The sequence below is a fragment of the Marmota marmota genome, unplaced genomic scaffold (assembly GCF_001458135.2).
Source record: "Marmota marmota marmota unplaced genomic scaffold, marMar, whole genome shotgun sequence".
NCBI classification, from domain to species: domain Eukaryota; kingdom Metazoa; phylum Chordata; class Mammalia; order Rodentia; family Sciuridae; genus Marmota; species Marmota marmota.
This window is the reverse complement of record NW_026000108.1, coordinates 3,194,450-3,218,970: the sequence shown is the minus strand read 5'-3', so window position 1 is coordinate 3,218,970 and position 24,521 is coordinate 3,194,450. Positions and strand designations below refer to the sequence as shown.

At 52.9% G+C, this 24,521-nt stretch overlaps 1 protein-coding gene across 8 annotated transcripts; it reads left to right on the top strand.

Annotated features, from left to right (window-relative positions):
* Positions 1-879: 879 nt before the first annotated feature.
* Trmt44 (tRNA methyltransferase 44 homolog) lies at positions 880-23,322 on the top strand. Of its 8 annotated transcripts, none has more exons than XR_007340967.1 (12): positions 880-1,459; positions 3,758-3,872; positions 6,178-6,397; positions 7,779-7,847; positions 9,053-9,160; positions 9,633-9,704; positions 13,126-13,232; positions 14,982-15,165; positions 16,193-16,613; positions 18,410-18,526; positions 20,764-20,866; positions 22,506-22,640. XR_007340967.1 is itself a non-coding variant. In XM_048784089.1 (12 exons), exons 1-12 carry the CDS (start codon positions 907-909, stop codon positions 22,509-22,511), a joined length of 2,091 nt encoding a protein of 696 aa, XP_048640046.1. In that variant the 5' UTR covers positions 880-906; the 3' UTR covers positions 22,512-22,640. The 8 variants fall into 8 exon arrangements, 7 of the variants coding, with proteins under 7 accessions (XP_048640046.1, XP_015337401.1, XP_048640045.1 ...); XM_048784089.1 differs by having other exon boundaries at positions 20,748-20,866; XM_015481915.2 differs by lacking the exon at positions 20,764-20,866 and having other exon boundaries at positions 22,506-23,322.
* The last annotated feature ends 1,199 nt before the right edge of the window (positions 23,323-24,521 follow it).

Below are 24,521 nucleotides of genomic sequence, written 5' to 3'. Positions count from 1 at the left end.
GCAGGAAGTCTGCCAAGTTGGAGGTCAACTTCAGCAACTTAGGAAGACTCTGTCTCAAAATGAAAAAGACTGGGGCATGTAGCATCAGTGGTAGTATATTGGTTCAATTCCAGGTCAAACAAAATGAAACAAAAACCCCCTCCAGATTAGACCACAAGGTGTCAGTTTAAACTCAGCCAAAATGTGAGTCCTTCTGGGTAATGCAGTGAACTTTGCTCATCATAATGCTTAATTCTTCACCTGAGGAGCATTCCCACCTGCCACATTTCAAGACCTAAGCAAGTATGGATTGAGCTGGGCATGCTCTGCAACAGCCCGACTCAACAAGCAAAGTCTTTTCCTTAGAGGTTAGCATAAATCTCCCTAATAAAATCCCCTGGCCCGAGCAATCAGGGAGACACCGATTTGGGAGTTGTCCCAGTGCTCTACGTACTCGCTGCAAGTGATAACCCTCCCCACCGCGGTCCTCGGGCTGTGCCCAGTGGCCCTGCGCTCCCGAGGACGGCCTCCGAGTGCCGCTCCACGGTGCCGCTCACTGGGCGCGAGCTCACAGTGCACGGTTCTCGGCGGCCCGGGGCTGAGATCGGACCTGGGAGTGGCANCTTGCGCGTTCACACATTCGGGCTCCCGGGCTCCTACCAGCGGTTCCGGGGCGCCGTGCGTGCTCGGCGCCGCCTCCAGAGCCCTCCAGAACCGACTCCGCTCAGACGCCCTCCGCATCAGCCCCCTGACGGGACGGAAGGACAGCGACCCAGGCGACGCAGCCGTGGACCCCAGAAAGGAAGTCCCTCGGCTCTAGTTTCGCCGCCGCCGCGCCCCGACGTCGACGCGCTGCCGTACGTGCGTCATCGTGGCGCGCCGCTGCCAGGTGCGTCTTTGCCGCGCGCCGCCAGGGATCGGGGCGCTATGGCGGAGGTGGGCCGGGTGCGGGTGTGCGACCCCGGTGCGCTGCTCCCGGGCGGCTTCTGGGCGGCGGTGGCCGTGTGGCTGGAGAAGCCGCAGGTGGTCAACAAGCGGCTGAGCGGCGCCCGCCTGGAGGCCCGCGGGAGCGCCGCCCTGCCCCGAGCCGAAGTCTGCCGTCCCCGGCCGAGCGCTGGCCTCGAGCAGGAGCGGCGGGGACCCAGCCAGGGCTCCGCTGAGGGAGACCCCGGGCCGGGATTCGGACCCGAGCGGAGCCCCACGGCTGGCGGACCTGAGCAGGCCCAGGCCCCGCTGCTCGCTGGGGATCCCGGGCCGCCCTTCAGGACTGGACGCGCCGTAGATCTGGGCTCGCTCTGGGGCCGTTTGTCCCGGAGCCTGGCCGATGGCAGCCCGGAGGTGCTGGCCTTCCTCTCCGGCCCCGGGGCCCGCTCGCCGCCCGAGGCCCCGCAGCAGCTCGACCTGGCTCTCAGAACCGTCATCCCGAAAAGGAGCGCTCGTTGCCCGCTCTCGGCTCCCGGGAGAGAAGTGGTTGTGCAAGGTCAGCGCGCAGCTGGTAGTGGAGGAGGAACGCGGCGAGGGCGCAAAGCGTCCCTTGGAAAGGCGCGGCAGGGACCTGCCGGGGCAGCACTCGGCGATTTACTAGTGAAGTTGTAGGTGTTTGCTTGTTTTTGAGGGAGTGTGTAGAAATGCGTGTCCGCAGTCCAGGGGTTGGGAAGTTGGTCCAGGTGGTCAGAGTCCGCGAGGCCCCAGGGAGAAGGTGAGGATGGGCTCGGTCTTGAATGATCAATTAGAAGTTCAGCCGTTAAAGAGAGAAGTTAAAGTTCAGTAAGCAATTTATGCTGACACAGATGAGAAAGAGCGTGGTGATTGGACAGAAGGGAACTGACTAGTTTTGAGTGTTTTTCAAGAAAATTTCAGACATTTATTTTGACTGTGGCCTTCAGACTTAAACTACTCCCTGCCTCAAACTTTATTCAGCATTTGTGAACTTCCTACTGTTGCTGTAGCAAATTACTATGCATTTAATGGCCAAACCCACACAAACTGCTTCTTACAGTTTTGTAGGTTGGAATTTCTGGTGGTCTCTGCTGGCTTCTCTGCTCTAGGTTTCCTTCACAAGGCCAAAATGTAAGAGCTGACTGACTTGGCTCTTGTCAGGAGGCTCAGGGAGAAAATCCACTTTGCAAACTCCTTTAGGTTGGCAGAACCCTGTTGTTTATGGTTGTAGAACTGGTGCCCCTGTTTCCTTTCTGGTTGTCATTTCCTAGAGGCCTCTCTGGTTCCTGGGACAGTGCCTTATGCCTCTGAGCCTGTAGTGGTTTTGAATCGTTGTTTTGCTTGCAGTTTCTCTGACTTCTGCCTCCAGCTGGAGAAAGTTCTCTGCTGTTGAGGACTCATGGTTTGAGACTGAACCCACCTGGATAACCCGGGATACCCTCCCACTTAAGGCCTGTAGCTTTAGTCACATCTGCAAAGCTATTTTTGCCACATAACAATGTGTTCATGAGTATTGGACATGGGTGTGGGTGTGCCATCCTGGGGAGACCCTCTGCCTACCACAGGCGGCAGTTGCTGTAGGTGCCTTCTCCCTCCCCCAGTACTTTCTGCCCTGGTGTCCTTGTGACACTTCTGCATTTCCTCCAGGGGCCTCTCTGACCCAGTCCAGTCTAGAATTCTTCCAGCTTTTATCAGTGGTCATAACAATCTACCTATATAACCTATCCACTAGACTGAGAGGATCAGTGAAACAGCCCACAAAGCCTTTGATCTTGCTGTCTTGCCCTGCCTTCCTTTCTCTTGAGGAGGTGATTGATGCTCCTCCTGTAAGCTTCCTGGTACATTCAGTCCCTGCCAGGAAGGCTCTTCAGAGTATTTATGTCCTCCATAGAATACTGATGGTGTGGCCTTGTATTCTGCTTTGCTATTTATTAGCTGTGTGGCCCCCAGTTAGGTTTTACAGTGTCTCTGTGCCTTAGTTTTTGCATTTGTAAAATGGGGTAATAAAATCTCTTATAGTTGTGGGAGTAGTTAAATGAAATTTTGTATTACAAAGTACTTGGGATTAGTTCCTGGCAGTGTTAAGTGCTTAATAACTGCTGTTTTTGAAAGTGGAGACACTCCCAGCTTTTGTATATTTCTCTGCCCTACTCTGGGTGAGGTCACACAGGTCTCAGAGTAACGTGACTAAGGAATCATAGCTATTGGTAGCTGACCAGGTTGACACAGAGGTAGAGAACTGGGCCTGCTGTGGAAGGTGATTTCAGTTGTTCGTGCTTGGTTTGTGAAGTGAGGTGTACGTTCATCTTTAAATTCGATTTTGCTGATTTTTTATATTAAAGGTAAACAAGCAATTTTAGGGATAGAGCTTCATACCACCAAAGCTTAAGTTTCAACACAAATTGGCAAATTGCCTTAAGGTTAACTTAGAAGTAGGTGCTCTGCTTATATCTTAATGAGAAGGTGAATCCAGAGTCCCTGTAACCACCAGGATTCCACACAGTTCAGGGCCCAGAGTTCAGAGGCCTGGAGTGGTGTTCACTGTCCTGAACTGGCGTCTGGGGGTCACAGTCATCTAGAGTAGTGTTCAGTCCATGTCACCGCACCCTTTCCTGAATTCTTGGCTCCTGCACCTCCGCAAATGGCTATTGAGAACGAGTGCCACGTGCCTCGTGCTTTCTAGGCTGGGCTATGACTGTGATAAGACACAGTTGTCCTCCTGGGGTGCTGGGAAGGCCTCTGGAGACTGGGATTGTGACACACTCATCCTCTTCACGCTGCCTCTGAGGCAACATAAGGCTATGCAGTGGTAATCTGTTATTATTGTCTTTTTTCCCAGATGTCCCCAATGGAACCATAACTTTTTTACCTTTGGAAGAAAATGAAGATGGGCATTTAGAGGTTAAGATGAACAATGTGTATCAGATTCAGCTCAGTCGTAGCAAAGAAGAATGGTAAGAACTGGACAGCTGGCTCATTTCTTTGCTTTGTGGTTTCAATCAATTACTTGTCTGGGCGACTGGAAGATTCTGGGTCACTGGCAAGCTGAAGTCCTGTCTCTTGTGCAGGATGGCTTCCAGGGTACTTTCCTGTCTTTTTACTGGTTCTTGTTGGGTTGGCCCTGTGTTTTGGGGTAACAACCTAGCTGGAATCCCTAGTCTCTGTGTCCCACATGGCAGCAGCACTCAGTTTTGACATGAAGTTCAAGTCAACTCCAGTCCTGTTGTTACTTTGTTATTTTTACAACTAGATCAGGAGAAGTGGATGATGCTCCCTTTCACAGTGGGTATTCAGAGGTGCTTATTATTAAAGTAGGGCTTAAAAACCCTTGATTCCATGCAGGATTTAGTCCTGTGCAGCAAGTGTGACATTTGGTTGATTCCATTAGTATTAAATGAACAAGGCAAAAGAAGAGTAAACTTCCTCATTACTCTTCCACTGCCGCTTTCCTGAGAGCCATAGCTTATCAGTACTTTCTTGAACACTCCTGAGCTGCCTGGAGAGCTGGGGACAGAGCAGGGTTTAGAGTCAGACAGAGCTGGGCTTCCCCAGCAGTGGAGTCTTCTTGTCTGTCACTCTACCCATGTAGCCCTCACTTCCTCACCACTGAAGTGGGTCTGATGATTACTGACCTCTGAGGAAGGGCTGGGCTTCAAGTCCATTGCAGGCCAAGTCTAATGGGAGTGCTTGAGTCCCTTGAGGACACCTGCCCTGAGGTCCCTCCTTATTGGCTTTCTCTCTTGGGAACACAGGGGAGGCCACTCACCCCTGGCATCAATCTGGCATGTACTCATGCCGGAGCTACTACCGGTGAGCTTTGAGGCCACACCTGTTCCTTGAGGTTATGGTGAATGCACCCAGCAGGGCCCCTGGCTACAATAAGCACTAAGGATTGGCTGGCACCCCTATTTCCTGGTTGGAATTTCCTGAAGTGGCTCCACAGACAGCTGCTGGCATCCCCTTGAGCACTGATCGCACCGTGGGGCCAGAGGTGACTGTGTTCTAAGTTGAGTGCAGACGAGGCGGTATCTGAGGGCTCCTCGTCATGCTTCCTTTTGGCTGGACTTGTGTACCTGTCATGTGCTTCGTGCCAGGCATGTGAGGTAAGCAAGTCTCACAGAGGAGACAAAAGATACGTTCTCCGTGCTAGGAAGAAAGCCAAAACAGTGAAAGTGGCTCTGTTCCCATGACCTTGCATTAAAAATGGCAGTGTTGGGCCACTGGTTTTATGTCAGGCCAGCAGGGAAAGGAACAACTAAGAAGCAGCCTGAGGGAGGGAGGGAGGAAGCCACGTGGACCTCTGGGGACATGGGCAAAGAGCCTCGCTCGAGGTCCAGGAAGGGTCCTTCCCAGCCCCTCCCAGATCTGTCCTCCATGGAATACTCATGGTGCTAATTGTCCCTTTGATGCATCATGGTGGCCTGGCTCTCAGAAGACTGCCCATCTGCTCACTCTTATCACTTGGCAACCAGTTAGCAGCCTTTCTTATCCAAAGACCTTGTTTTGTGTGCTCTTAGGGACCCTTGTTGCCTGTCACCTTCGTTTTTGTAGCTTTTTCTCATCTGACCAATAAGCTTAACACTCTGTCCCTCAGAGTGCTGCCCAGGTTGCAGGCCTTAAGTGTGGTGGTGTCTTCTGAGCCTATGTTTGTCCCCGCCTGCCCCCCTGTGGACTGTGATCTGTGAGCTGTCATTTCTTTATCCAACATAGAGAGGGCCTCAGTGTATCTGGCCCTGCTAAGAGCAGAACATAGGGCAGTTGTGTCCTTGCTGACAGAGAATACATGAGAGGCACATGCAGGGGGACCATGCACATGTCCTTTTCTCTGTGATGGAGTTCTGGCTAGTATTGAGGAGCCAGTATACTCACGTTTGAGTAACACACATGAAAATGCATGAAAACTACAAAGTCAGGAAGCCCGAAGCCGGGGCAGGGCTGGCTCTGCACACAGGAGGAGGGCCGGCAGTTCTGCACGATCCTCTGCACGGCCCTCTGCACGGCCCTCTAGCCCTGGGACTCGAGGAGGACTTCACAGATGGCAGCAGGAGGAATTCTTTCTGCTCTTAAGTGTGTTTTTTTTTTTCTTTAGTAGCCAAAACTTTCATGACTACTTTGAGGTCATTTGGCATCTGGTTTAGTAAAATATTTTATAGTTATACATGTGTGTGTTTCTGCTCTGTTCTTTTGGTGAATAAATACATAATTTAAAATTAGAATTAAAACCAGCCCCACTTACTCATATTTTTCTTATTTTTAAAGGTTCATATCTGTTTTAATTTTCTGTCCAGAGAGGTGGCATTCGGATGGAGTTATACATCCCAATCCTACCTGGCTTGGAGAAGAACTGCTGGCCAGGTTGGCCAAGTGGTCTGTAGAGAGCAAGAAAAGTGAATTTAAAAGCACCCTCTCTCTCATTTCCATCCTGCGGTACAGCCAGGTTTACCAGGAACTTAAAGAGAAGTACAAAGAAATGGTGAAGGTAATTCTGTGGGACATCTGTGAGCCCCTGTAGATGAAGTGCCATGACCAGACCCTGGAGTAGAGTGGTTCTTCTGGATCTGTCCAGCTGCAGACCCCAAGTCCAGATGTGCTCCCTAGTGTGTGACGGCTGCTGTGCTCCCGCCTTGAGGGGCGCCCAGCACCCAGGCAAAATGTGTGATGGAGAGGTTTGCTCTTTTTTCTACATTATATTTTCAAGAGATCAGAAGGGAATTGTAATTGAAAGTGATTGAACATTGAATTAATTACCAGAATTCTTTAGTGTGAATTTGAAGGTGTTTTAAGGGAAACACGAAAAGCTCAAGTATTGAGAACATACTCCCAGGAAAAACACAACGTTGTGGTTTCTTGCCCCTCAGTCATCACCGTCACTGTCTGCAAGGCACTCGAAAGCCACAGCCTGCACCATGATGGTCCGTCACACGAGGCACCGAGAGTTTGGAGGGCCTCTGCCTGGGGCTGGGCCCATTCCCTCAAAGAGCCTTGCCTGTGTCCACAACTTCCTGCCCACTACTCAGTACTTGCAGGAAGGTATTGCTCATGTTTTTACAGCTTTTAAGATTGTTTATATGAGCTGGCTCCCTGGAGGGGTGTCATATACTCTGATGGGAAGTGGAATCCCAGCGGTGAGCACTGGCCTTTGGGATTCCTCTAGGGCCAGATGCCGATGCGCATCTTGCTGACCTCAGCAGTGAGGCTGTGCCATTTCCCAGCGCCTGCTTTGTCCCTTCCAGGGGGCCTCAGTGGTCTCTCTGCATGTGCCTTAGGGCCCAGGCTCCCTCCCTGCTTTGCAGGGACACTGCCACTGCTGCCACGGGCTAGAGCGTTGGTGTTCAGCTCCTGGCCTTCTTCTTTCCTCCCCCACCACCTATTTCTTTGTTGTTGTTGTTTTATAATATTTTTTAGTTTTAGATGGACACAATATCTTTATTTTATTTTTATGTGGTGCTGAGAATTGAATGCAGTGCCTCTTGCATGCTAGGCGAGCACGCTACCACTTGAGCCACATCCCCAGGCCCTGTTGTTTTTATCCAGATAAACCGGTTCCTGTAGTTGGGCATTTTCCTCTGAGATCTGATTGCCTCATCTACACATCTTTTGTACATTTCTACAGCCCCATCTTGGTTTTAATCACATTACACCAGACACTTCCTGTTTTGAACACATAGTGTGGTGATTTTGTCTTAATGGGAGGCTCACAGTAGGAGCATTCAGGTGTGAAGTTGTCCCTTTGGAGCTGGTCATGTTTTCTCTTTTATTGCATGACCAGGTCAGTTTGACTTGTGCCTTTTGAGGATGTCTTACTGTGAAGTGGTGGGAAATGGAACAACCATTTTCATGTGTTCTTGAAAATCTTTTAGGTGTGGCCTGAAGTAACTGATCCTGAAAAGTTTGTATATGAAGACGTGGCTATTGCTGCATACCTGCTGGTAAGAAGGTCTGCAGCATGCAGTGTGTGGAGGTTGCCCCTGGGAGGGAGGACGGTCCCCACATCTGTAACTTATGGTGTTCTGGCCGTAGGCTGCTTGTCATGTGTTAGCATGTGTTAGCATGAAGGGAGCACGCTCTGAAGCCAACTTCAGGGTGCTGCTGGCACTAGGCTCTCACACACACATGCCTTCCACCTTTGGGCCTGGGCCCCTGTCCCTGGGTCCTTCCTCAGCTTGCTCACTAGCCAGCTAAATTTGGGCAGCCATTTAACTTAGTAGTTTCAATTTTCCTTTTTTTTTTTGTTGTTGATGTTGTTATTAGGGATTGAACCCCAGGGCACTTAACCACTGAGCCACACCCCCAGCCCTTTTTTGTGTTTTATTTAGAGAGAGGGACTTGCTGAGTTGCTTGGGGCCTCGCTAAGTTGCCAGGGCTGGCTTTGAACTTGTGATCCTCCTGCCTCAGCCTCCCAAACCACTGGGATTATAGGCATGCGCTACCACACCTACCTAGTTTTAATTTTCTTATCTATGCAATATTTAGATCATTTTTAGTTTCCCTTTGACTTGTTCTTTTAATTTAGAAATAACAGTTTTCCTGATTATTAAAGTACACAAAACTTAAAGGATGAAGAGAAAGTGTAAAGAAACTTATCTATGAAGCTCATATCAGAAATGACCACTTAAATGCGGCCTTTTTTTTCCTAAATCTGGGGATTGAACCAGGTATTTGCATGTGCTGAGCATATGCTCTACCACTAAATTACAGCCCCGACCCTGAATGTGACTCCTGGTGAACAAAGAAAGAGCAGCTTCGATGCCCCATGCAGTGAGCGTCAGGCAGCAGCAGTGGACTCCCCTGTGCCATTTGCCTAGAGGCCAGGGCTTCAAGTGAGGCCTGGGAGTACAATATGTAGTTACAGGTGGCATTTGGGTTTTTTGATTATTTTGTGGTACTGGGGATTGAACCCAGGGGTGCTGTACCATTGAGCAACATCCCCAGCCCTTTTCACTTTTTATTTTGAAAGAGGATCTTACTAAGTTTCCCAGGCTGGTTCACACTTGAAATCCTCTTGCTTCAGCCTCTCAAGTAGCTGGGATCACAGGTGTGGCCATGTGTCCTGCCCAGGAGGGATTTGTGTCTGGATTATTCTTCAAAATGTGAACTACAAACTGGCTTTTCTTTGCCGCTTCTGTTTCCTTAGATCCTGTGGGAAGAGGAAAGGGCCCAGAGAGGAGTGACCACCAAACAGTCCTTTGTGGACTTGGGGTGTGGAAACGGTCTCCTGGTCCACATCCTTTGCAGCGAGGGGGTGAGTATGGCTCTGTGGCTTTTGCTAGAGTCTCTTCCTCTTCAGGTTAGGCACAAGGTTCACAGCATCACTTCGGCTGCTGCTGTCTGGACTCAGAGTCGGCCTGGCTGTTAAAATGGGCTTTTCCAGTGCTTTGCGAGAATGAGTTTGTGTAATCGCTGCAAGCGGGTTGCCTGTGGGACCTGGGAGCTGAGAGGTGGAGACCACTGGGGCGGGGGGGGGGGGTGTCAGCACCCTTCTCCTCCCAGGTAGGGAGTAAGCAGCTTGCCTGGGAGAGCTGGAGCTCGGCCGAGGTGCGAAGAGCAGAGTGCTGGAAGCACAGCCTTGACCAGGAGCCGCTGGCAGGAGTTTAAGCCTCTCTGCCAGGCACAGTTTCTGCCCTGCGTGCTGCACTACCTGCAGACCTTGCATTTTTGTTGCTGGTTTGTTGTGACATATTAAATGTGATCTTTGGTTTCTAAAACTATTTCAGCATCCAGGCAGAGGGATCGATGTCCGAAGAAGGAAAATCTGGGACTTGTATGGACCCCAAACTCAATTAGAGGTACTGACAGCCCACGTGCTTGACTTCAGGCTCATCCCGGTGGCACCTGTTGAGTGAGTGTGTGTGGCTCAGCCAGCCCTGCGCACCAGGACCTGAAAGTGGAAAGGAAGGGAGACAGGACACTTCAGATTCCACAGCCCTCTGGTCACGTTGAGGAGTGGAAGCTGAGCTCTGGCCATGAGAGGGGCCTCCTCCTGAGCCTGCTGCATATGACATGCGTCTCCTGCAGAGTGTTCCCATGCCACCTTGGGGTGATGTGCCTCCTCTTCTTAGGTGCTTGCAAGGCTGTGGACACTCCAGTGCAGTGAGTGTTCAGGACCCTGTGGGGAGTCTGTGTGTGCTTGGCCCCCACCCTCCAGGGGCTTCATGGGCTCAGCTGCCTGCCCTCTGGCGAGCTTCATGGGCATGGCCTCCATTCCCACCATACTGTGTCTGCTGCTAGGCTGCTGGATTACTAGAAGGCCTTTGTCCATGGAGTCAAAGGCATGACTATGACAGGTCAGAGTCCCATCTACTGGAGGGCAGAATATTGATTTGAGAAATGAAAACAGTTTTTTATTGTTCCTTGGAGAGTGGAGAGGAGAATATGAGCCCCATGTGCTCTCCAGCCGAGTCCCTTCCTTTATCTCCCAACCCCCACATGACCCACATTGCCATTGAAACAGGCAGCAGGTATTATTATTTCTCCCATAAATAGAAAGTAAAGCCTGGTGCAGTGGCACACGCCTGTAATCCCAGTGGCTCAGGAGCCTGAGGCAGGAGGATCACGAGTTCAAAACCAGTCCTGGCAAAGACAAGGTGCTAAGCAACTCAGTGAGACCCTGTCTCTAAATAAAGTACAAAATAGGGCTGGGGTGTGGCTTAGTGGTCAAATGCTCCAGAGTTAATCCCCAGTCTCCCCCCGCCCCAAAAAAAAAAAAAAGTAAAGGTAAGAAAGTAAAAGTCTTCAGGACACTTTTAATGTTTTCTGTTGCTTTTTAAAGCGGAGAATAATATTGCCAAAAAGGAGAGAGCACCGGAGGAGGGGAAGGAGGGGAGTTTGCTCCAGCTGCCCTGTGTCTTAATTGCTTTTATTCTAAATTTATTCTTTGCTTGTTCTAGAGGGATTTGTAATTGCTTATATGTTCATGTGTTATAGTAAGTTAAAAAATACTTGTAAAACCTCAGGCTTGAAGACCTTTGGTCAGCTGGCCATGTGCTGGGGAAGGCTCTGTGGATGTGTGTACAGACGCTGATTGTTATACACCTAGCAAAACTGGCCCCCTGATTTGGACTGTGAGGTTGATGATCAAAGCAAAAGGAGTAAAGTTGAGTGAGCTGAGGTGGCCAGGCCGATAATCCTAGAGACTCGGAGGTGGATGAGAAGTTCAAGGCCAGCCTCAGCAACTTGGGGCCCTAGCACTTAGCGAGACCCTGTCTCAAAGCAAAAATAAACAGGGTTGGGATGTGCTCAGTGGTTAAGCGCCCCTGGGCTCAATAATAGCAGCAACAACAAAAGAGTAATAGCTGACTTTAAATTCCAGTGTCCTGAGGCCTCCCTTTCTTTGGGTAAGAAGTTCAAACAGTCAGGACCTCAGGGAAGGGCTGGCTGGTGTGGGTGCTCTGGAGAATGGGTAGGAGGTGGGGCTGGGCTCAGCTCAGTGGAGAGCCCTTGCCTAGCTTGTGTGAGACCCTGGCTTCCATTCTCAGCACCACATATAAGTAAATGAATAAAATAACGGTCCATCAACTAAAAAAAAAATTTAAAAGAAGAACTTATGTTCAAAAAAAAGAGTGGGTAGGAGGTTCTCGTCATTCCTCAGAGGCTCCCCAGCAGCCTGCCTCTGGCTCTTTTGGGGAGACCCTGCCTGGAGAGTTCTGGTTCTGATCTGTTTTTCTTTTTGCCCCTAAAGCTTTGTCTCTGGTCTGGAGGTGCTGACTTGTGTTCCAAGGTGGGGGTAGAAGCCCACTGAGTTCCAATCACAAGTTCTGTGCTCAGGACTGTGGTTCCACAAGAGTGGCTTTGTTCGCTAATACACAGTGTTTATAGATTTCCCGGTAAAGTGTTTCCTCCTGATACAGCTGAGTGATTTCCGTGGAGGGCCAGTCTAGAACTTCAAAGGTCAAGTGTGTCAGACCACCTCTTGTCCTTCAAAAACCTCTTTTGCTTTAAAACAAAACACCTGTTGGTAATGGCTGCATTGTGATGGTTGCAAACCAACTTAATTTTGTGAAACTATGTATGAAGTAGGAAAGTTGCAGTTTGCTGTATTCACAATGCCAGTGAAGGCTTTTCATGAAGTAGACAGGAGGGCTTTGTTTCCACGGCACTGTGGCCAGAGGCTCAGGGGCAGTTATGGCAGTCACAGGTGTACAGGAGGGCTCGATTAATTCAAGCCACATGAAGAGCCAGACGGGCAGACTCAAACCTAGGTTGGGAGGGAATAAAAGAATCATATCTCCAAAGACTTGTTTCACCTGCTTGTAGGTTGGGCACTTACTGTAGGTCCAGCAGTACCATTTTCTTTTTTTCAACATCTGTGTAAATAAAAGCACATGCCTTATTTAAGGACCAGAAAGACTATAGGATTTCAGCTCTACTCTTGTATACTTCACGTCTGCAAAAGGCCTGCTCGGGTGGCTTTGTTGTGAGGCGTGCCCTTGAGTGGTGAGTGGTGAGTGGTCACATATCTTCCCATGTGTTCTGACTGCGGATGACAGTTCTGCCTCTTCCCTGGGCATCATGCTGCACCTACAGAAGGAAGGCCGTTGTGGTGGCTGCTGGCCCGTCTTCCCCCACTGCGGTGTGGAGGTTTGTGGGAATGTTGCCGTCAGTAACTGGTGATGGCCGCCAGCCTCAGGAGCATGTGAGGCGTTGTCTGGCAGGGGCTGGGTCGGGAGGCTTACTCGCTGTCCGAGTGTTCACGGAAGGCAACTGGAGCAGCAGCACAGAATTGAGGCTAGGTGTGTGTGTGACTTCGCTTGTGCTTTGCTTTTGTGAAGCTGGCTTCTCTCCGTGGGAGGCTCTGGGTGGTATGGCGATGGTGCCTTGTCCTAGCCTCAGGCCTGGCTGCTCTCCCTGGCCCATGTTCCTTCTTCCTGCTGCCAGAGGGAGACAGTTCCTGTGTCCCATCTCTCCTGTAGCTACTTATTGGGTTCATATAAAACCATCTTCTTAATTATCAGGAGATCAGCACTCCGAAAAGGGCTAGTCATGTCCCCAGGGATGACCCTAACAGTTGCCAGTGATTTGTGCCCTTGAGGGCTGGCATGGGCAGGGTCATCACCTTGCTCCTGGTGACTGAGGTGCAGCGAGGCCAAAAAGGGCATGCCCCACGTGCGCTGTGGCCCTGTGGTGTGTGGCTCCACAGCCTCTGTCCTGCTGCCTTGGTGGCTCCACGTCGACTTGCCATTTTCTCCTGTTTTTGTGCCATTCTTTAAGGAAGACGTGATCACCCCGAGTGATGAGACCCTTTTCCCTGGTGTTGATTGGCTGATTGGTAACCATTCCGATGAGCTCACACCCTGGATTCCAGTCATAGCAGCCAGGTGAGTCGGCACTCTTACTGTGCAATATCTATGTCCAGTGTTGAAAGATGCTGTCAGATAACAAAGGCAGACTCTGTCATTAGGTGACCTTTTACAGCCACGATGTCTTCCAGATGGAGCTCTCTGCGTCTGTGACACATGGGTTGCCCTTAGAGCCTCCGTGAGGTGGGGGGCTGCTCCTGGAGGCTCCGCGACAGGTCTCCTTTGTCCAGGGATCTTTTGAACTGTCTGAACTTGCAGTTCCAGGGTCAGGTCTGCACCCAGTCTTTATGGTGTCTTCCTCTGAGTTTCTTACTCCTAGCTAAGGACTCCAAGTGCTTAATCTCAAAGTATTCTGAATGTTTGGATCACAATGATAAGAATAACTATGGTGGGAAATTATACTTTGCTCAAGTAATTAGATTCACATTGTATTGAAAAGATACACTGCGCTGCATTGTTTTTAGATATTCACTTGGTGTCTCGTTCCTCACGAGTAAAACACTCAGGGTCACTCCAGGTGAACTGGGCTGCACAAAATAACCACACAAGAGACAGAGATACCTTTTTCTTTGGGTCCTCTGACCTTAAGGGTCTGTGAAAAGAGAGAGAGAGAGAGACAGCACAAGAGGGCTGAAACCTTTTATTGGGGAGAAGCCATTCAAATGAGGCAAGGGGCCAGGTTTCAGGGGCTGAGTCTAGCTTCAAGATGTCTGCTGTCAGCAGGTTGGCTGACACCTAGGAAGGCCACACCCAAAGGCAGAGCAAGAGAAGGGGACACACAAAGGGAATTTCCATGGAACATTCTATCCCAAACAGGGCAAGGGGTAGGATTACAAAAGAACAGGTGAGTGTACTCAACCCCAGGGTGTGCCTACTCAGAAGACTGCCTTGCCAGTGGGGTAAAAGACCGAGTCAGGAGTCACGGCATTACTGTGCCAGACTACAGTGATCTTTCAGATCTCCATGGTGCATCAGGACTGGAAGGCATGATAATGTTACCGCTGTTGAAGTATAACACCAGAGAAGCACGCCAAGGCAAGGTCAGAGTGGAAAGTAGAAGTTTATTAAAGGACAGCAGAAAAGACTTCTCCCAGAGGAAGAAGTGTGGTTGTCTCCCCTTTTTATAGCTAAGGTCTTCTTGCATTCCTGTCACATTCCTGTCCTTTGTTCTGTCAAGGATGGGGCACAGGTGGGCCAAAGGAGTAACCTGGGCAGAAAGGACTTTTGGGTTAGCATCTCCAAGTTTGCTGGGAGCTGTTTCATTAACATTTCTTTGGGATGGGCTCTGGGCCTTGGGGACATTAACAGAGTTGTTCTGCTTTTCCCGGAATTCATTCTCAACATGGCCTCCATTTTGGATCTTACTCGATATTAGACCCGATTTACCTAACTACACTGACTACCTGTCTTTAAATCTGGCTTCAGTAACTCAATATGGCTCCCCACAACTTGGGAAAGACTAATTCATTCTTTAATATAAAACATGTTGCCGTGCTGGGTGAGATAGCACACACCTGTGATCCCAGCTCAGGAGGCTGAGGCAGGAGGATCACAATTCAAGGCCAGCTTTGGCAACTCAGTGAGACCCTGTCTGAAAATAGAAAGGGTTGGGGGTGTAGGTCAGTGATAGGGCACCTCTGGATTCAATCCTCAGTTCTACCAAAAAAAAAAAAAAACATTTGCCAGGAACAATCTTGGCTGTTCTGCCCCTGTGTGGCCCCCATGTGGCTCTCTGCTGAGGCTCGGGTCTCTTGTGGCTGTCTGCAGGTCCTCCTATGCCTGCCGGTTCCTCGTCCTGCCCTGCTGCTTCTTTGACTTCACGGGGAGGTTCTGCCGCAGGCAGAGCAGGAAGACGCAGTACCGGGAGTACTTGGACTTTGTTCGGGAAGTGGGGCTCTCCTGTGGCTTCCACATGGAAGAAGACTGCCTCAGGATTCCATCCACCAAGAGAGTAGGTGTGCTGTGGTCCTGGGGATGTGCTGGTGTCCACGTACGTGGGCAGCTGGGTCCCTGCAGTCACCCTCAGAGCTGCTTTGCAGATGTCCTTTAGCATCTTCGCGCTGTTGCCCCTCATGTCTCTGTTTGGGCAAGTCTGACTTTTGAGGTTGGGTTGGTTGATGGAATCGGCTAGAGTTCAGGCCCCTGGTGAGTCAGAGGTCCCACTGTCCTGCTATTTGCATCTGAGGTCCGGTTACTTGTCAGAGACCTGACTCTGCCTCATCTTTCGTCTAGGTGTTCTCAGAGCTGAATGCGTGCCAGGCGCGGCCTTGCTCCCAGCAGAGAAGCTGCGGTCCCACCGCAGGTGCAGCTGGGGTAGCAGGGGAGGCTTGGTGTCACTGGACTGGCTTCTCACATCCTCTGTGACTTGCCTCTGCTTGGTGCCTGGAGAAGATGTCCATGACCACCACCCTGGGGCCCATCCTTCATTCAGTTACTCAGGAGGAAGGAAGCTAGGGTGTACTGAGCACCCACACGGCACCGAGCACTCTCCAGGGCCTGTGTGTCCTTGCTGTGGCAGGTTGACACAGGTGCCTTCTCTCCCTGTCCCCTTGGGAGCTCTGCAGAGTGAATCCCTTGTCTGCTCATGGGGTGGATGTGGTCATCCACTGAGGGTGAGCCCAAGTGACGTGTCTGGAACGGGGTGTGCTGCGAAGCCACTTTGTTGGCCTTTGCATACCTCTGAAGCTCTGAGTCATGAGATTTTCATGGGCTTTTATTGTTAGTTTTTCTAGGTCATGTACATTAATGTTAGTTTTTAAAATAAGGATCTTGGGGCTGGCAACATAGCCCCATGGTAGAGTGTTTGCCTAATATGCGTGAGGTTCAGCACCGCCAGAAAAATTTTCAAAAACGGGTTCATCACAGATGACTTAAATTCTTGTGTGGTTTGTATTCCAGAATAAGGGAGTTCCGTAAGTTCCAGAAGTGCTGGAGTATGTGAGCCTGCCAAAATGCTTACGTTGCTCTTTTAAATCCAGGTGTGTCTCATTGGAAAATCCAGAACGTACCCACCCTCTGAAGAAGTTTGGATGGATGAGCAGAGGACTCGGTATATTCGCAGTAGGCAGGGCTGCCCCCGGAGCCTGCCTGGTGGACAGCCTTCTCCTGCTGCACCTCAGGTGGCTGCCGACAGAGAAGCCCACAGAGCCTTGGGTGCAGAGGCCAAGGGTGTGTCTGAGGCCTGCACTGCTGCCCATGGAGCAGGGACCCCAGCTGTGGAGCTCTGGCTGCCTGGATTCCACCCTAGGGAAAAGGCTGAGCCTGTGAGGAACTGCGCTTCCCTCCCTCGAGATTTTATTGATCAAGTGGTTTTGCAAGTGGCAAATTTGTTGTTAGGTGGAAAGAAGTTACACACAGGAAGTTCCCAGGAAGGAGTTCTGAAGACCTGGAATGGAGGAGGTAGGCCATCCACACTGGGGGCTGCCGCACTCCTGCTGGCTCACCAGCATCAATTGTGGGTCTTAGTAGTTAAATGCACTCCAGAGGCTGGGGCTGCTTACTCCCAACCATAGAAATGATACAGCTAGAAAGCAGGGTACCGAATGCCAGGAAATAGCACTGTTCCCTTGAATGTGCAGCTAGAATTTGGAAATGTTAAGATTTGCTAATTCTTGAAATCCTCAAAAGAATCCATTGTGATCAAAGCAGTTGCATCTGATTGTTTCATTGTCTGAGATTAGTGGCATTTGAGAGAGGCGGGCCAAAATATGATCTGTTATTGTATTATTGATTTATTTTCATTTTATTTTATTTTATTTTTTTGATGCCAGGGATTGAACCCAGGGCTGCTTACTGCTGAGCCACAACTCATCCCTTTTTATTTTTTATATTGAGACAGGGTCTTGCTAAGTTCTTTAGGGCCTTGTTAAGTTGCCCAGGCCGATCTTGAACTTGGAATCGTCTGGCCTCAGCCTCCCAAGTTGCTGGGATTACAGGGGTGCAGCACTGCACCCAGCTGTTATTATATTTATAACTATGGTTCTCCTGCTAAAACTTCCTGGGTCTCAATAAGGAGGTGGACTCCTTCCCTGCAGGGACACTGGCTGGCCACCAGGGGGCAGTGTGGGCTGTCTGCTGGGGTTGGTGCTGCGGACCTGCTTTTCTGGAGTCTTGGGAAGCTGGAGGACAGCAAGGAGCCCTTTCCCTGAACAGCATGGGACTGGCTCCTGCTCAGGTGGAGGCAGTGGCTCCTTCCTTGGCCAAGTCCCCTCTCACCTGCTGCCCTCTCCTGTGCATGATGTGGCAAGACCACAAGCTTGTTCTCCAGAAAGTGTCCAAACAGGACAGCCTAGTCAGCAGAGCCCTGCAGGGCCCTAGGAGCCACTGTTGGGCCAGGGTGGTTCTGGTCAGGTGGCTGATCTGGCAGCATAACTACAGACCGGCCCCCAGGTTACAGGGCCTTGGGTGGTCCACTAAGTAGGCACAGCCAGGGGTAGAGGCGGCAGGCTAGCTGGGCACAGGACCGGAACCCCGATGCTGAGGTGGGTCTAAAAGTGGTGAACAAAGAAAAACCACTCCAGACTTAGAGCCAACTGGTGGTAGGCCCCAGTCCTGCCTGCTGTGGAAACCCTGAGGCCAGGTGCTAGCACCCTAGAACGGTATTTGCAGGTCCAAGGCTAGCTGGAGGCCCTTAGATCTCTCCTGGGTGCGAGAAGCTGCCCCCCTGGGGATTGAGGTACACCCTGGATCACTTGGCCCACAGGTGGCTTCTGGCAGTTCCTGCCTGCAGTGCTGCTTCTTACCTTCCACCCAGCTCTCCGTGCCGCAGCTAGCCTACCTGGAGCTCGGGCCCGGCTGGTGGCTGTGGCTGGAGCAGCCTAGGAAGGCTTGGACAGCAGGCTTGCCCCTTGCCCTGCCTCCCTGGCTTCAGATGCTGTGGGTACCAGGGAGGAGAGGGACCCAGGCCACCACCAGACTCTGGCAGTATCCGTCGACACTCAGCCTGCACAGGAGAGTGGGATCCTGGTCCTGCACAGTGTTACGCTGTCTGTGCAGCTCGGATGGCAGAGCCACTGCTTCTGTAGTTCCCGTTGTTGTGAGGTCTGGGTTCCATTGAACCCAATGTACAGGCCGGCTGCTGGAGCTCTGAGGAATTTGAATTTGCAGGAGGGGATTGAACCAGGACCCAGCCGCATCTGCCTGGCTCCTGTTTGTAATGTCTCATTGTTGTTTGGGGAAACCCCACTTCTCAACAGAGAGCCTGTCCTTGATGGAAGTGGCCAGGGAGCTGGACAGGGAGACGCTGCAAAGGCTGAAGCGCGAGTGTGGAGGCCTGCAGACGCTGCTCAGGAACAGTCACCAGGTGTTCGCAGGTGAGGGCCAACCTGGGCGGGAGTACGGGCTGCGGGCTGTGGCATGTCCCACACAGGTCTTGGCTTTGCTCTCCCCTTCCTCCCCCTTCATCTTGGGGGAAGTGAACACTTTCAGAAGACCCTGGGGAGGGCGCAAATTCCCTGTGCCCACCGGGTCACTTAGGACCCTCCTTCCTTGTGTGGGACTGTGACCATCTCTCCCTCTTGGGTTCCCTTGCCTCTAGTCCAGCTTGGCCTGCCCTAGCCTAGGCCCTTGTCCATCCAGGATGTACTCACCAACTGCTTTCATTCCATCTGTTGCTCAGGCATAGCAGGTAAGCCTTGGGAAGGCCTGCTGGCTGGATCTCATGCCACACTAGAGCATTCCCAGGTGGTGGTTACCGTCTGCTTTGTCTTTGGCCACCTGCACACTGGAAGCATCCAGAGCACACATTCCTGTGAGAGCCGCAGTGTGCAGGGAGATCAGCCTGGGCCCAACTGGCCCTCAGGAAGGCCTGACTTAGGAGGCGACACTGAGCTGGGCTGGAAGGAGAAGAGCACTCAGGGAGTTGGGAGGACAGAGATGAGTATTGGGGGCAGAGGGAGCAGTGTGTGCAAGGGCCTGGGGCGGGAGCCTATGGGGTGCAGCTGCTGTGGCCAGAGAAGAACTGGGTCTGTACCTGGCACACAGCGATGACGAGGACCCCCGTCGCCAGCAGTCACTGCTGTTGCCTGAGGGTCCTGTGCAGCGCTGCCTTCAGCCCTCACGCAGCCTGGCTCCACCGTTACCGAGGGGGCAGTCATGACCTGTGCGGCGCTGCATGGCTAAGCAGTGGACCGGAGGAGCTAAGTGGTTACCTTGATGCTGTTTCTGTGTGACGCCCTCCTGAAGGCTGCGCGGGCTGGGGCCCCCCTCTTATTACTCTGTGTGGACCCCAAGACCCAGGACAGGTGGTCAGAAGCAGCTCAGGGTTGGGTGGTGGAAAGGACCTTGCAGGGACACACGGGTGGTGGAGGTGCTGTTCGTACCTGAGCCAGCAGACCCTGGGCCTCCTGAGGGTGGCGTGCTGCCAGCTCCTCCTCCCTGTCCTCTGCGCACGCATATATTGAGCCCTGTCCCCTGTTTATGCAGGAACATAGGTGTGCATGCACTGCCCTGTGTGTGCACAGGAGCCTGGGCGTGCACATTACCCATGGGTGAGAGGGGCCGTGCCCACTGGCACACCCACTGCCCTCGGTAGCCTGGCTGCTCAGGCGGCTGACTTCCCATGGGGTGGTGTGCTGTTGGGACGGGGCCACCTACAAATGCCCTGGAGCCCTGTGTTGGGGTGGGTATAGGAGAGGGGACCCCAGGTCCCTGGGCAGCTGTGCCTGGAGCTGCTCTTCCTTCCCCAAAGCTTTGACCAATTCAAACCCTCCTGGAGCGGGAGGCCTGCTCTTTGTTTTTCTGCACATTGTTTTCTTTGACTTCCTGATGAGCACTTCTTCTCCTCATTATAAATACTATAAAGTTGCTTTTCTGTTCAGTTCACATTGGGGGCAAAATTATTTTTGGAGTCACTTCTGAGTAGGTGGGGCCAAATAAACATTCTCTTCCAGTCATGCAAAAAATATGCACTGAAGCTGGGTCTTATCTCTCTTTGAGGTTTTGTTTTGTTTTTCAGGCTAACGTGGCTGGCCTGGAGAAGGGCTTGTGAGAGTGGGAAGGGAATGCTCTTTCACATGACTTGGGTCAGCTAGTGCCAGCACCCCTGTGTGGCGTCGTGCTGGGCTGCAGCATGGCCGACACTGCTGGAGCCCCACTGATCATGCATCCGCTCCTGCCCAGGCTGCCAGAGCCCACATGGAGCATAGATAGTTGTGCCAGCAGGCAGCCTCTGATGGGCACGTGCCATCTGACTGGTGCTGGGGTGCAGTGGCCTCCCCCTCTGACCTGCACTCGGGTGCAGAGGGCCTCCCCCTCTCAAGTTGTGGGCACAGTTCAGAGGGAGGAGGAACTTGCCCAAGGGCTCCTGGCTGGTGGAGCGCCCGGTGCTGGCGCTCCTGGGGCTTGCTTCCTTCTCCGCAGGCTGCTCAGCGCCCTGGGTTGAGGGAGTGCCAGTGTCTGGGCAGGGGAGGAGGCAGCAGTTCCAGGCTGCCTGCAGTCCAGAAACGCCCACGGAGGGAGGAGGAGTGCCATCAGGGACAGTATGAGTGGGCTAGCTGGAGCGGATTTTGTTCTGTGATTCTGTTTTAAAATTAGGAACACATTTCTGTAGGAGGAGCGCTGTTGGTGGTCTGACTTGGGGCCGGCTGGAGTGTATGCCTCTGGAGGGCTGCCCTTCTGGTCCTCGCATTCGTCTGCCCAGAATGGGAGCTCAGGTATCAGGAGGGGCTGGCAGCAAGCCGTGCTCTGCCCTGGGAGTAGACCAGGAGCCATCCTTTGCCCCCTCTGGGGTCCCTCTGTCATTGATGCCCACTGCTGGGCCTGAGGTATCCTGGCTGGGTCTGTTTTTCCCTGACCTACAGGGTCGTTCCATAATCCAGAGTAGTGGGCCTTAGTTCACAGAGCTGCCCCAGAAGGGACTGCTGTGAGGAGCCTGCCTATGGGGAGAGTCCAGGATGGCATGAGTGGGGGGCTTCAGGCCGGACCAGAGACTCCTTGGTGTATGGAGTCATATGCCCCATGGGGAGTCTGGTGGATGCTCCTATCTGCACCAGGGCTCCTCCCAGGCGTACTTCAGGGGGTTCCCAGTGACTGTGTTATGCCCTGTGCCTCTCCAGAAGGTGCTACTGTGGGAAGGTCGGTGTCCTAAAGCTGCCCTGGCCCGAGATCAGGTTGCACACAGCGTCACACAGCCTTAGGGCTTGAGCATCCCTGAAGACAAACCCCTCTTAGGCCCATCCATGCAATGAGGCGCCTCTGTTGATCCTATTTCTCTGGTTTCAGAGGAGAATGTCCACCAAGGGTCACTTGAGGGCAGCCAGGTGGGCTGGCCCTGCAGAACATGGGGTGCTCTGGAGGCTGGCTGGGGCTGTACATGCTCTTCTTCAGCTTCTGGAAGTGGGCGGCCAGATTGCTCAGTAGGAGCCCTGTTTCTCTCAGCCTTCCTGTCTGGGTGGGTTTATAGTTTCCGGTGAAAACCAGGAAGGGTTTGGTTTCCTTGGCTGCGTTCACATGGAGCTGGTGGCTTCTTGGAATGAAGTGGCCAAGGAGAAGCCCAGGGGGAGCCTAAGCCTGACCTGGGTGGCCTGGTCCTTAGCCCGCTTGCCCATCGGCTCACAAGCAGGCTCTAGTGGCCTGCAGCTGCCCTGCCTGGTCACACCCAGCCCCCCAGCTCTGAGTCAAGTCCTGGCCATCCTGGGTCCCTCTGCTACAGGCCTGGGCCTCCAGGTAGGCATCTGCATCAGTGTGCTCGGGAGGGTCAGCTGCCCTCGTCTCCATGTGTCCAGGCCTGCAGCCCCCATCACCACCATGGACATCTGGAGGGCCTCTGGTTGTGGCACTGTGTGACCCCAGTGTGGGGCAGATGATAGAAGGGCTTGCACACAGCCCCCACCTCAGGCTGCCCAGAGGGGACCCTCCCCTCCTGCCTCGCCTGTCTTCTGCTGGTGTGCTGAAGTGTCCTTGAAGGCCAGCCCCCAGCCCAGATGCCTCCAAGTGTTTCCCTTCAGGAGTGCAGGCCCATCTGGAACAGGATGGCAGGCAATGCTGTCCCTCTGAGGCTCCCTCTTTCCTCACTGGCTGGTTCTGGATCAGTCCGGGGCTCGCCGCCACCCTCTGCACCTCTCCTGCTCACCAAGGCCTTCCTGGCCATCTCCCGCTTGATAACCCACTGTGCACCCAGGTTCCCAACACTGGGGCACTGCCTCCTCCCTCCTCCAGGGGAGAACCTTGGTGCAGTCTTCTGCACCTCTGACCCCGCACCCTGCACCACTGCCACCCACCCAGCAGATGTCGACAGACCCACGAGTGAGTGGGCTTGTGGTCGACGTCTCAGCTGTGTCTCCTGCTCTTCAGTGCTGAATGGGCGAGTCCACCTTCGTGACTGGAGACGAGAGCTGCAGAGGGAGAAACCACCTGAAGCCAAGCGGAGTCTGTCCTCTGAGGCCCTCAAGACTCGCATCTGTTGGTTCTTCACCCATCATCCCGATGGCTGCGTGCTGTCTTCTGCCTGCTGCCCATTTGCCCACGGGCCTGGGGAGCTGAGGCCACCCCAGGCCTCTAAGAAGAAAAGACAGGCCCCCTAATGGTCCCTGTACTGTGCCAGTGGCCTCTCTGGACTCCCTGCAGACGTCACGGTGGTCAAGCATCTCACACAGAGACCAGAGGAGCAGGGGACTCGGGACACCCCAGCCGAGACTGGGTTTATTTTCAACACAGCCACTTCCAAATGCACCCAGCCTTGTGACATCAGACAATGCAGATTCTCAGCAGGTCTCCTCAAGGGGCCAGCTGGGGCATCCACTCAGATCCTTCTTGGGCAACTGCTAACCAGCAGGAGCTGCCACATCAGCCTCTTCCCCAGGGGCGGCTGACACTCTGCAGGCACACTGCTGGTTCAGTCCCCTGGCTTCTGCGTTGAAAGGCCTCAGGCCTCTGTGGTGTGAATTCCCAGAGCCGAGCAGCGGGCACAGCCCTCACCTGGCTGTGCCAGGTGGCCGCGAGATCAGAAGGGGTTCCTGTGCAAGGCTCAGAATGTATCTGTGCCTTCCTGTCCTCCATGGGCCCTCCACAGGAGTGTTTTGACAGTTTTTCTGATTGCTTCCAGGTAAACAGTCCCTATGTATTTACGCTTACAATTATTTCCACAATTTGCATAAAAGATCTCATCACACGCTGGTCTGTCACTTACTTTCCCACAGTATGTCCTGGGGACTTGCAGTGAGGATGTGTTGCTCGTGGTCTCCAGTAGCGGTGTGGCTCTGGGTGAGGGTGCTCTGGGCTCTATTCTTGAGTAAGAGAACTCACAGGGAAGGTGGCTGTGGGCACTGCAGCACTCTAGGGCGGGTGGCCCCACAGCCCTACCTCCAGGATGCCCTGGGTCGCCCGCCCCACGGCCCCTGCTTCTTGAAGCCCATGGCTCGGCAGTGCTGGGAGGAAGCTGGTGGGCTTGCAGTACACCTGCCTGTGCCAGGCACGGCTTAGGCCTGTGCAGGTGAGGTGCCCGTGACCTGGTGCCATGGGAGCAATCCAAAGTCCAGAGCCTTGTCGAGGGGCTGGGGCTCAGCAGTAGAGCACTTCCTCTCACTGTGAGGCACTGGGTTTGATCCTCAGCACTGCGTTAAAATAAATAAAGATTGTGTCCACCTACAACTACAAAATATTTTTTTTAAAGTTTGAAAAAAAACTGACCAGAGTCACACAGCTGCTAGGGCTGGGGTCATTGTGTTGGGGCTCCTTCCTGGGAGGCACTGGCCAGAGGGCATGCGGTATGACGGGTGGACTGTTTGCCTCTCGCTCTGCCTGGGCACTGCGCTGGGTCCCCTCTGTGGCAGGTGGAGCATATTTTCAGAGTGCATCTGGTTGATAAAGTGACACAGTTTGATGCCAGTATAGCCCAATGATATTTAGTTGGTGCATGATGGGGACCTTTGAGTTACACTGTTTGGACATCTCTCCCCTGTGGCCAGGGTCAAGAGCAGGCCGCAGCAACTCCAGCTGTCCTGCGACCTTGCTCTCATGCCACCCTGGCCCTGCAGTGTCAGGTGCCTGGGTCCCCTCTACCAGTGGTGGCCAGAGCATCTGACTGCCAGGAAGAGCTATGATGAAAGGTAGGACAGAGACCTGGGGCCCAGCTGCCCTGTGCAGGAGCTCTGTTGTGCGGTTCTGAGTAGAGCTGGGCAGTCAGCCGAGAAAGCGGAGGGCCCTGAGGGGAAGGCAGTCGCCAGAGAGTGGGCGGCCTATATAGGGCACAGGGCAGGCCTCCAGGGCTCCCCTGGGACAGAACGCGAGAGCCAGTTAATTTCTACTCCTTGGGTAGTTAGGAGGTCGTGATTCTTTATCAAAAGAGGCCCGAAGGTGCCTTCCCTGTTG

Excerpts from the sequence above, each read along its gene's own strand:
- Trmt44 (XM_048784088.1), top strand. The coding sequence starts at position 907 with ATGGCGGAGGTGGGCCGGGTGCGGGTGTGCGACCCCGGTGCGCTGCTC. Across the intron at positions 9,161-9,632 it reads ACATCCTTTGCAGCGAGGGG|CATCCAGGCAGAGGGATCGA; the intron begins GTGAGTATGGCT and ends AAACTATTTCAG. Across the intron at positions 9,705-13,125 it reads GACCCCAAACTCAATTAGAG|GAAGACGTGATCACCCCGAG; the intron begins GTACTGACAGCC and ends CCATTCTTTAAG.